The sequence below is a fragment of the Drosophila navojoa genome, chromosome 5 (genome assembly GCF_054131105.1).
Source record: "Drosophila navojoa isolate 15081-1374.11 chromosome 5, UAZ_NAV_1.0, whole genome shotgun sequence".
Classification (NCBI taxonomy): domain Eukaryota; kingdom Metazoa; phylum Arthropoda; class Insecta; order Diptera; family Drosophilidae; genus Drosophila; species Drosophila navojoa.
Window position 1 is genome coordinate 23,071,369 of NC_142893.1, and position 12,771 is coordinate 23,084,139.

The following is a 12,771-nucleotide window of genomic DNA, read 5'->3' on the forward strand; positions in this document are numbered from 1 at the left end:
ATCTCGGGGAAATGCGAATTGCGAAATGCGAAATGGAGAAGGCGAATGCTTAACCGAAAAATAGAAGCAGAGAAACAAAAATAAAAACGAAGAAAATGTTCAAACAAATTCACGTAGCGCAAATTTGTAGCACAGAACTTAACGGTAAATGTAAAAAGGGTGGCCGCAAAAGGTAAAAGCAACTTGGGATGCGAAATTTATGCCCGTTCCACACCGGAGGCAGCTGCCAAGCTTTTTCCAGCTCTTGCTCTCGTAGTTGTTGTTGTTGTTGCTGCTGCTGTCTCTGGTCGATGCAGTTAGAAAACTGACCGCAGCCATATTTGACAACGGCTACAGCTACGGAACGTGCTCAGCTCTTGGCTCTCAGCTCAGAGCTCACAGCGAGGAAGCTAGCAGCTTGTCCGCCCCATTGGTGACCGTGGCCAATCTGCAATCCCGTTCTCAACCTAAGTCCCATATCCATTCCCATTCCCATTCCCAGTCCCGTTCCCGTTCCGCATTAAATCAATCGCCAGCGCATAACAGTTTCAAGAACTTTTTTATATACATTTGTTTTTCGTTTTTGTTTCGTTTTGCCAACCGTCAATTGAGGCACTCTAAACGGGAGTGGAAATGGCAAATAGACCATTTGCGGTGCCCTTTTGGCTACACAAGAAAGGCGCACTGGAGGGGGCAGCATCATCCATTACATAGCTGCAAGCTGCAACTGCAACTGCGACGAATCCATTAACAAGTGACAATCAGAGCTTGCATAATATTCAGCTAGAACTGGCATTGTCTCTGATGGAGGCAGGAATAGCCACAGCCATGTTTTTGGATTGGCCACGCAAGCGCCGGGCTCAGTGAGATATATTGGAGCTAAGTATGTTCACAAGGCCTTGGATGACAATAAGTACAAACTTAATTTGTAATGCTTTATAAACACCATATCCAGGGAATAAGTAAGAAAATAGCTTCTGCTGCACGGAATAAAAAATAATCTTTTAAATAACGAATCCAATTATAGCGACTCTCAAAGGACCGTTATATTGGGAAAACGCCTTAATCATATGAGTTTACCCATCTAAGTTTGTCTAGGGACTAGAATTTTTATTGCAATAACCGTAAGAACGCTATAAGCGGAGTCGTTATAGCCGTATACCTATTCTTCTTTAATTTATCTAAAAATTCTATTCTATGGTATGCTCCCAGTAGTTGATTATTTTGTGGTCATTCTATGTTTGTTTTATATGCATTAGATTTTATAGAATATTCTTTGGGAATATCTTGTGGTTGGCTTTTCTTTTCTTGCATTATATCATATGCCAAGGCATAACGTTATATCAGACATCCTTTACATTAAATAATAGTAAATTGGTTCAGTTGCATTGATACATACATATGATACTATGTTGATTTTCGGCACATATCGGTAGGATATCTGCTAATATGTACTTCACTTATTAAATGAACTTTTTATCAACGTATCGGAATGTCTCTTGTGGATGTAAGCTGACTTCCATAGAACATTAAGGAGTCCTTGCGTAACACCACAGTAGATTTGGTAAGTGGCATGTGCTATCAGCTGGCTATCGATGGCGCACAGCTGGCTCGAAGCCAACTTTTGTGTGTGGTGCAGCAACAACAAATGCAGACACCAATACCAACACACAAATACAAATGCAATCCGCATGCAATTTGGCAGGCCGTGCACGAAATATCACAGCTCGTAAATCGACAGCGCAGCTGAGCTGCCTCCCCAGCCGACTAACCCGAAGCCGCGACTGCCTTTGACTACTCTGATGTGTCCTCTGCGCTGGAGCGGGGGGCGTTTTTGGGGCGTCGGCTGGCGCGCAAATTATGCCACCAAGCGGCAACAAATGAAATGAGCACCCAAACCAAAAAAGCCAAAAAATAAACTAAGAGAAAAATCTTTGGATTGTTTTTCATGCATTGCCAAATTGGCCTGGCCTGAGCTTGAGATGCAGCCTTGCAGCCAGCCGCTTGCCTCTTGCCACTTGCAAGTTGCCCGTTTCCATGTTGCCTTGTTGCCTTGTTGCACGTGCGCCTCGCGTCGGCCTGGCCAGCAAACGGGTTTTGCGCTTTGGGCTTTGCGCGCACTTTAATTTGCCAAAGTGGCAGCAGCAGCAACGACTAAAGATAACCAAAGCCGCACATTGGAGACGGCAACTGGGACTACTAAGAGCAAGTCTACGTCTGTCTGTGTGCTGAAGGACATTTGGCGTCTGGGCAAATGAGCTAGAAAAATTGCGAAAATGCAGCCGCAACAAAGTCGAAAAACGCAGCGCACAAATTGCGGCCAAGCTTTGACTGCCAGGCCAAAAGGTAAGCAAACCAAATGCGCAGCACTCAAACAACATAAGACTGTTCAAAGAGTTTGGTCAACTGGCAGATGCCCTGTCGCATCCATAAATATGCAAAATTCTATTGACTGCAGTGGTGCAGTAAAAAGTGGAACTAAAAATCTAGGCAGGAATAGGGTAGACCTAACATTCAGCTATACCATTTCTGAGCACCTTGAGTATGGACTAATATGCCAGCTTCTACACACATGCTGTGGGTATCTATCTCTGCAAAAGGAGGCTAAAAAGAAAGGCATCTCTGCAAAACTCTGGCTAAGTATCTGCGGCTTGTTTAGCTGCCGGCTGAAAGTTGTTGTGTTTGCTGTTGGTGGATGCGCTTGTGCTAAAGTCAATTTTACAAGCAATGAACTCGAGAGATATCGCGAAAGCAATTCCCCTGCCTCGGCCAGCATCTCGCGCTGCTTGGCTGTTGCCAACGCCCGCGGACTTAGCTGGCGTCAAAGTTTTCTACTAGGGCCGGGACACGCCCACTAAATTACTGGCATATTCGCAACGGCTACAATAACAAGCACAAGCAAAGCCCCCGAAGGATGGGTGGCGGGTGGCGGGTGGAGGGCAGAGCATGCTCGGTGTCATTTGCTGCTTTGGCACGGTATTAAAATAGCTGAAGTGGAGCACACATAGGAGAGAGAGAGAGTGTGGGAGCAAAGGGCAAGCCGAAGGTGGGAGACGAAGCGAACATTGCGTGCTGCAGTGGGTATTAGTGGGCAGCAGTGGGGGGTCTTCCAGGCAAGCCAAATGTAAACAGTTACAGAACGATCCATAGCCCAGTCACACCAGCGTCTGTCTGTCTGTCCGTGTCTCTCTGTCTGTCTGTCTCAATTCTCAATTCTCTGTATGAGTCCATGAAGTGTTCGGGCTGCCCACGCTTTTTGACACTCTCTGGACATGCGATAGGCCTGAAATGTTCCGTTCCACTCAATGAATGTGCCATAAAACCGGGCATTCAGCTCTGCGCTGCGTGGGTCGAAAGTCTTCACAAGCTTGATTCGAACGCGTTATGAATTCTCTCTCTTTCTCCCTCGACCATGTACTCACAATCGCAATCAATTAACGAATACACTCAGCATTCAATTAAAGATGACGTGTCTTACCTGCAATTAGAAGGAATGCGAAAAAAAAAGAAGATTAGTAAGCACATGAGAAAATTTATGAAATCTTCAAATCGGCAATATTAATGATAATAATTGGTTAGCTTTAACTTAAAGCGAAATTAAGTTTGACATTTCAATATAATTGTCAGTTCTCTCTATTCTCTCTTATTTCTAGGAAAACAACTAATGATTATGGCACTCTTTCAGAGTTTAACCTCCAGTTAAATTTTTTTAACATATCTATTTTATTCATTTAGCTTTAACGTCTATTAATTTACCTTTCCTGCTCAATTTGGTTATATTATACATTAGTATTTATTATAATTTATCATCAGTTTTAGTTTGAAATGAGAAATAAATTTTAATTCAATGAAAAGACTGTAATTAAATTCAATGTGTTTTGTTTGCTCCACTGAGCTCAACATTTACATAAATCTAAGCCCGCCTTGGATTTATCTCCAAGTTAAATTTGACACGAATATTTTTATTAATTTACGCAAATTTATATTTCCAGCGGAATTCTTTACTTGGGCAGCCTCGGTGGTTTATTTTAATGCTGGTCGGGCATTCAAGCGCTCATATTATTATTATTATTGCTATATCCGTTCATAGACAGATCTCAACTTAGCTTCGGGGCCGAGCATAAGCCCGCTGCAGCATTCATTAGCTGGTGGCACAATTCTGCATAAATGTGTACGTATCTTAAATATGTTTATATAGATATAAATATATATAGATATGTTTATATAGATATACATATGTATATATACATTTTAAAACAAATTGACGCAAACTAATGAATAATAATCCACAGAATGCTCGCCAACTCACACTCGGCTATGTACACACACTCGAATACACTCACACTCACTTATCTGGTAACCGGAAATGCTTCATTGTTGTTTCAAAAACAACAACAAGAGCCGTGAACCGGGCTTTACAAGCGTTGGGCGTCGGAAATTGAAAAGCAACCCAAAACCAACATCAAATTTAAATGGGAAAAATTTGTGCAAAAATAAAAGAGAGAAAAATAAACTAAAAAGAGCCATTAAAAATTTAGTTGGAGGGCAGCTCACATGTGTGTGTGAGTGTGTGCTAATGTGTGTATGTGCTTGTGTAATTGAACTTGTGATGCTCAATTTACGCCCGCAGCTAAACATCAACACACACTCGAGCAACACACACAGTCGAACGACTTTGGCGCGTTTGAAAACGCGCCACAACAGTTTGACAGTCATTGTGGCAGCTATTGGCTTTGTTGTCTACGCCAAAATAACAGCAATTATTTGCCATTGTGCCAACTGTAAATGGTCCCGCCTCCTCCACAGCCCACACGCTTTAATCGCTTCGCCTTGTTTTTTCCGCTTTGCGCTTTTGTTTGGGCCAATTATTTACCTTTATGCAATTTTCGCTAGCAGCTAACAAAAACCGCATTGACATTCGGGCCACAAAAACCCAAACCGTTCACAGTCAAGGTCATTTGTAGGGCTTCGCATAGGTCAGCCGCTTAACGCTGACCTCTAATGTTATTTACGATTACTGTGAATATTCATATTCATAAACCGGATCAAATAATTCGCAATTTTATTGCGCATTCAATTAACAGTTAAAAAACATTGCGAACAGAGCTTCGCTTTTGTTCCACGAATTCGGCGAAATTCCGTTGCAAATTAACACCCAACCAAATTTATTGTTAATTGATCGTAAAGCCATTCATGAGCGACAAATAAACAGAGTGTCACAAGCAAAGCCCAGGCACGGGATCTGAGCCCTGTTCAAAATAACATTATTGGCCCGCGAGGCTTACTGTAAATTGTGTTGTTTCACTTTGTCATTTGCATAACTCACAAGGCTGACAGCCGTGGCCAGAAGAGCTTTTCCATTTTTGGCCTAAATTATATTGTTGATAACAGCAGATGTCATGGCTGTTATCAGGCGAAACGTAACTGTCAAATGCAGAGCAAGAATCACAAAGGGCAGGTATAAAATTTAGAAGTCTAACATGAAACATCTGACTATGCAATACCCTTAAAAGAGTGTTTAGAAAAGATTTCTTTTTTAAGGGCAAAAATTCCTATTCAATAAGAGAGTTATTTTACTGAAAGAACTTGAACTAATAGTCCTCATTCTTAATCCACAAACATAGGGTATATTAAACATGAACAACACCACTTGGATGCCCACTGTCAGTGAGAAGTGGACTTGGCAGACGGAGACACTACACCACTCTCTATTTCCGTCTCTCTCTCTCTCTCTCTCTCTCTCTATCTATCTGCACGCTCCATTTGTTGTGCCTGAAGTGCTAAAAATCTTTGCATTTTAATTGAATTACAAACGGTCCAGGCTGCCAACCAGCAGGACAAGCGGGGGTCAGTGGCTGGGGCCGAGGCGGGCTGGGGAGGAAGGGGGCGGGTCCTGGTCGCGTGTGCTGCCTGCCATAAATTTGTAACTGTTTGCTGTACTTGACACATTTCATAGTTTGGTGCTGGAGCTGGAGCCGAGTGCAGTTGGCTCCAGTTCACTGTCTGCACGCACACACATACAGTACGAATGTATGTATGTATGTATATGTGTGTATGTGTGTATTCTGTTACATGCGCAACAATTTGAATAAATATTTACGTAGGTGTTTTCGCTCAGTTGTTCGCCTGTCGCGACTTTGGGCATTCGTGTAAATTAAAATTAAACTTAAATTAACAACTAAATAAATAACCCGAGTGATAAACAAGTGGGACGATGGTAGGCAGGTGGCCACTGATATATACTACAGGCAACATAATCTAGGGTAATCTGTTCATAATAAAACAGTTGAAATATTATAAACACTTTGTTAAGTGTTTCATAATATTGCCTAATAGTATTTTGATAATGTATCCGAAATAAATTTAAAGAAAAAGAACTTAAATAACAAAGTGTTTTGTGAGAATTTATAACTGATAGTTTCAATCAATAAAAATTATCTAAATACTTAGATAGGTGAATTGTTGAACTACTGAGTATAATGGTATATAAACTCAAATATAAACCATTTCGGACTTGGTAAAATTAACCAGAATATGATGTGGTTGATAATGTCTAAAAAAAAAAAGAGTTTAACTTAAATATAAATAGTTTAAGAAGAATATAAGCATTGTTGTGGCTTTGAATTAATAAATATATATTAATATTCACAGTATATATTTCATCTGATATTATTTATAATAATTAGCTATAATATTCGCATAGTTAATGTAATAAACTAAAAGCTAAAACGCCTCAGATGATTTGTTACTATTTATTTATGTAGTGGATGTATAAATTTATATATAATATGTGTGTGCATTCAAGATAGAAAATAGCCAAACACCAACCTTAAACCAAAAAGCCACCTATTTTCCATTGTTATTGTTGTTGTTGTTGTTATCGTTGTTGCAGTTGTTGTTTTATTGTGGTTGAGCGTTCGCATTGCATTAAATGTGCATTGGTTGGATTTTGCATTAAGCGTTAGGCGATGGCCCGACGAAAGTGCAAGCGACCATTAAACGTCATTAAGTATCGCATATTGTGCACAATAAAGTATCAATATCGTTTGCAAATAAATAATCCACACACACAAAGACACACATTTGTGGGTGTGCGTGTGAGTGTATGTATGTGTATGTGGGTTTTGTTAGAGTAATGTTACGTCATTTGGCCAGCAATTTTTCATCCATTTTCATTTCGATTTCAATTTTCATACAATTGCAAATGGCGGCCAGGCGGGTCAAGCGTTCAATGAAACAGAAAACATTGCGCATACGCCGCATGTGACAGCATTGGTTCATCAGTGATTGTTGTTGATGTTGTTGTTGACGGTGTTCACATGGTAGTTGTTATTATAATTAATTGTTGGCGTTAAATGCGTTTGGCGCAGGACATTGTTTGTGTTGCGTTGTGTTTTTGTTTGATATTAAACGAGAAGTGCGGCCAGCAGCAACACGGCAGCAAAAAGAAAAGTGCGTGGAAACAAAACATTTTCATTATGATTAATAATAAAGCGTGATGTTCTTGTTGTTGTTGTTGTTGTTTAATTATTGTTGTTGCTGTCATGCCATGTTCATCGGGTTGGGCTTACGTATGCATATGCACTGGCATTTACATGTTTAGCATACATACATATATATACATATATATTTAAAATATCACGCATACGCAATGGCTGACAATGCGAATGTCTAACATGCTTTCATTGTGGCTGCTTTATGAGTTACAAACACATTTTTATACATGTATGTAAATGTATGTGTATGTGTATGTGTGTGTGTGGGCGTGTGTTTGTATGAATATGCAAATTATATTTTCAGAACATGCTGTGAAAAAGTCGCAGTTCAAAAGGATTGCGCACGTCAAATAAATAACTTTTTTAATCAGATTGTAAGCTGAAACACGCAAATATCCAAATTAACTAAAAAAATTCAAGTAAAACACAAAAATACAATGATTTAAGTTCAAATGAAACTGAAATTGGAACATTTCTCAAGAAGGATAAAAAAACTAAAGATAAATACAACATTTATTGGACTTTTGCAAACATAGGCATGTTTCTTTTATGCTCTCTATGTTCACACATACTTATCGAGGCAATTTATGGGCATGTACTGCACTCTGCTTATAAATCAGAACTCTTTCTATCTAATGGCAATCATCAACTATGTTTGCGCTATAAAACCTTATCACTTCATTTGCCTGACAAGCACAATCCCCCGCCAAACCAAAAATATTCTCTTATCTAGCCGACAAAAAAACAGCTCCGAAATTAGGAGCAGAGGCAGAAACTAAAGAGTTTCCACGGCACCCCAATCGGGCGTGGTTATCAGTGCCATCTTTATTGTGCCAAGGCGATGTAAGTGAATGTTCAGTACAAAAGCTGTGCAATTGAATAGGCGAAAGCCGAGCGGGAAGTGGAGGGAGGGACGACAGCAGCGACAAAGGACGCAGAACTATGCCATACTCCAAATCAGGCACGTCGCAGAACTCGCTTTGAATAATGAACAAGTGCGAGAAGTGATCCACAATGCTCGAATACTGCATACACTTCAAATGCTTGACAATTACTATAAAAATACAATGGATATATTAATTAATGGACTTATAAACAAATTTAACTGTCATCTACCTAAAATCCATATAAATATTATCTTGTTATAATATATATGTGTTCCACCACCTTTGACATGTTTGTTGCCCGCATTGCCAAAGTTATGAAAAAACTTTTTCAATTGACATGTCACATAACTGTGATACCCTCTCTGCAAGGGTATAAAAGAGCTTAAGGACGAGGCGGCAGCTTCAGCCAAGTGCCAAGTTAAGTTGACATACAAATTAACGGTTCAATAGAGAGCTATACACACACACACATCTAAGAACAAACTCACACACATTCACCCACACACATACGCGTCGTGCTGTCGCACTTAAATGTATCTCAAACGGGGTCTCTCTGGCACTTGGCTTCGGCTTCTGGCTTAAGCTCTGGGCCAAAAATGATGTCGTGCGTGCCCAAACTATGCGCTGTCATTAAATCTAACGAGCTTCTAGAGAGCGGGCGTGGCATAGGGCTTGAACGAGCAACTGCGTTCGGGTACATGCAAAACGTCGGCGCTCGAGCGAACGCTCAACTGGAAATTCAGAATTGAGAAAAGCCAAAATGTTGGGCTGCCAACGTGGCTTTCATTTAAGCTCTGGCATTAGCCAGCCGAAGCATTAGCCTTGTCTTAATTACATACATATGTATATCTGCATGTTGGCTGCTTAGTCTTCTTCAACTATTTCAAAGGAAGCCATTATTTATGCCATAATAATAGGCAGGCCAAATTACAGACACAGATTTATGGGCCAATCGAAAGGGACAAACATTTAAATTGATTTAAGTTTGGCCATAAAACGATGCGATTCGGCACAAATAAATGGCCAAATGGCTGTAGATTTAAGGGAAACTTGTTAAGAGAAAAGGAGATTGAAAGTTCTGACTTCAACATCCGCAACTTTAAATGCCTTGACATGCATGAGAACGGCATCTATACAAAGTTAAGTACTATAAAGTCAAATTTATATAGCTTCTTCGACGACACAGTTTGTTGCAAAGCTACAATGCCCTGATTGTAAGTGTATAGCTGCCTCCGCACTCGCTCAATCCATTCTTTCCTCCTTCTGAAAGAGCTCTGTCAGCCACTCGCTCTTGCTTCATTTTCAATAGTGCTCAAAAGCTTAAGAGCCAATCAATTCCCAGCGAGGCGCGCTGCATTTCTCACTTTCGCTTCACTCTCCAGGGACAACTTGAGGGGAAGTGAGGAGCATTTGTAAACTCTATTATACTCTCGCATAACACAAAGTTTATTATAAGAATATGCACAGCTTTAGCTAAGAAATCACTTCCTTCTCAGTTTATCAAATACCTCTTGCCTTTTAGAGCATTCGCCGCATTACCTGCATACATTAGCGCACATGTTTTCATAGTGATGCCAAATCGAAGTTCAGGCCAAAACAGATGGCTGGAATCAATTAAAGCTGCGCATTACATGCAAAACAACTTAGAGCAAACCGGTAAGCTCTATGCGGCCCGCCCACCTACAAAGCGAAACAGAAACAAATTGGACGAACGAGAAAAAATAAACCTCCATGCGGAGATTAATTTGATTAGCAGGCGGAAATCAACAGACGCAAAAGCTGGCCAAGAGCGAACGCATGGCCCACACGTAGTGCTCAGTCGAGCACTTACAGACAGAGCATTGATCGGTCGACTGACTGCCTAAGTGATTGATTGATGAAGTGAGCCCTAATTGGAGTTTACGCAAGTGCGCAGTCAAAGTCAATTCCTGTGCTACTCATCGAATTTACGGCGACGATTGCAAATAGTCCCAGGTGATAACGCAAAGACTGTCTTTCAGTCAAGTGGACGATAAGAGGACGACCGATAATGCCCAGCTGCTACACTGAAACAATATGAATTGGCGAAGTCAGAAATTGAATCCGAGCTAAAGTGACTCAAATTTGGCAACCATAACAGAACACTCTACAGTATGCCAAGCTTTTCGCCGAGTGTAACGCTCATCGACCTCTGCGAGCCCATAAAATGTGAAAATAATGCCCGCTCAACAGATATTTGTCTTTGATTTGAAAATAGCCTCTTATAAAGCTGCTATCCAAACAATTGGGGCTCAGCAGAGCTGGGCAGCTGGTGAATTGCAAATATTTGTGCGTTGATAGCACCTTTCGCACTTTCGGAATTGAAGCACACATTCAATAAATAACTCTGCAAATTGCGTGCGAGCATTATGAATTCTTGTTTATGGCAGTTGTAAGTGCCTCGGCCAACAAAGGCGATAAGATACTCACGTCTAACAAGTATATATAAATACTTTTATGTGCACAAAGAGAGGGAGGGAGAGGGAGAGAGAAGCGGCGCCCTAGGCGGAAGTATTTAATTCAAATCCATCATGAGTCGATTGTGAAATGTTGAAACACACGCGACGCCAATTACATTTAATGTGATTTAAAGCTCGCTTAAGGAACGAAAGACATTAATACATTTTCGAGCGTAAATGTTTCTTTTAGTTATAACTGAAGTTTGCATAATTTTCGCCGATTTGCCAACCAGTTATCGCTAGACATCATAATTTTACATAATTTCTGAACTAAATTTGCGAGTTTGACTCGACAGGGTTTTCGCTTCACCACTTTATCTGCAGCTATGATGTCAAGTATCAAGAATCTTATCTGATTCATAAATCGACTTATCTTTCTGGGCTTATAAATGTCTCGGAGAAATTCCAAGGCATTGATTCATACATATGTGTTAAGCGGCTATTGACCTTCCCATGTCGCAAAACTGTTGGCAACTAAATGAGGCTACAAGTGAAAAGTTCCAATTCGACAACTTGCCAATCTCACGTTCGCTCTACAGCCAGTATTTCGGCCATGTCATGACTTGAGCCACGCTCACGACACTCACGCGTCTCATATGTGCGGCTGGACACCCACATGCCGTTATGCTAAACTAGCGTTTGGCTCTCAGCTCAGCTCTGCAATGCACTTGACACAGACACCCAAAAAAAAAAGAGATAAACGAAACCCCCGCACCCCCCTCAAACACAAATAAATGCAACGCCCGCCTCGAATTGTGTCTGTCAAAAGCTGTCGTTGTCGTTCTTGTTGCTCTTGTCGCTGTTTTATTGAGTGAACCCGGTCCATGCAATTAGCTGGAGGTCGTTTGTTCAGCCAACGTGTTGGCTCAATGTGTTAGTCGTTGTTGACGTCGAAGTGGAATTGGGTGCGGAGCGGTCCCAGCCGACAGGCAGGCGGCGGGTCGACAATGTTTTGGCCACAATTTGTTAAACAAATTGTTATTAAACTATTCAAAGTTCGCCAATTGATTGGCCATTGTGTCAAGTTAATTGCAAATCACTGACGAAAAAAGCTCCACAACAAAAATATAGCAACTGCAGCAGGTTTGTTCCTGGACCCTTTTCCAAACTGGTTTCATTTTGATTGACTAGACTAGATTTTCTTTTTTCTTTGTTTTTCGATTTTGTTTTTGCTTTTGTTTTGGGACAGACTGTCATTCAATTGTCAATATCTGCGCGGCTCGATCGCTGATCGTCACGACTTGCTGCCTTTTGGCTGTCTCGCGCGCACTCGGAATTGGTTTTGCATTGAACTTCAATTGAAATTCGCGCCAGCCTGGGCCTCGGCCACGGCCATGGGCGTGGCAATTGGCAACTGGCAACTGGCAACTGGCGCACGTGGCAACTGAGAGCTGAGCTTCATAATTCAGAAGAAAGTTGAGCTATATACAAAGCGAGCTCAAATTAATTGAGTGGAAAATGCATTTGCCATAGACTTTCAAAAGGTGAGAGTTCTAATCGAGTGTGGCGCGGATAATATTTTAATTTAACTCTGAGATATATAAATAGCAGGCATTTAGATAATACATATGTCGAGTCCTTTATATCTAAGCAATCAGAGAATTTGTGGCAATAAATTATCAACAAAATGCTGAAAAAATTTTTGTGCTGCATTAAACTGCGCATCGGCTGCATCATAATAGCCGTGACCATGATATTAATGTACGGCTCCACTCTGATACTCATGGCGCTCTTTTTAAACAACAAGGTGTCAGGTAAGCGTTCGCCATGTCCTTTAAGCACAGATGCGACAGGACCTTCAACTCTCGTCTGTTTAACTCATAGAAGCGTTATTCAACCCATATCTGGACAGGGAAGTACAGTTGCGTGTGCTCATAGTATCTTCAATTTTTGTATCGAGCGCTATCCTCTTTCTCGTTGGCGTGTTAATTG

At 40.9% G+C, this 12,771-nt stretch overlaps 1 protein-coding gene and 1 long non-coding RNA gene across 8 annotated transcripts in view; one reads left to right on the top strand and one right to left on the bottom strand.

The window, feature by feature from the left end:
- The window catches only part of Prosap (SH3 and multiple ankyrin repeat domains prosap), a 77,454-nt gene that overhangs the window by 21,020 nt on the left and 43,663 nt on the right, over positions 1–12,771 (bottom strand). For 3 of the 7 annotated variants that reach the window (XM_089261413.1, XM_089261415.1, XM_089261411.1), the window contains exon 3: positions 6,808–6,825. The exons of the other annotated variants lie outside the window; for them this stretch is intronic. In XM_089261413.1, coding sequence (XP_089117539.1) covers positions 6,808–6,825 — 18 coding nt within the window. The remainder of the gene's footprint in view (positions 1–6,807; positions 6,826–12,771) is intronic. 7 annotated transcript variants of the gene reach the window in all.
- LOC149091206 (uncharacterized) lies at positions 12,400–12,770 on the top strand. Its single transcript, XR_016196974.1, has 2 exons — positions 12,400–12,593; positions 12,664–12,770. It is a non-coding gene; the product is annotated as an uncharacterized LOC149091206 (long non-coding RNA).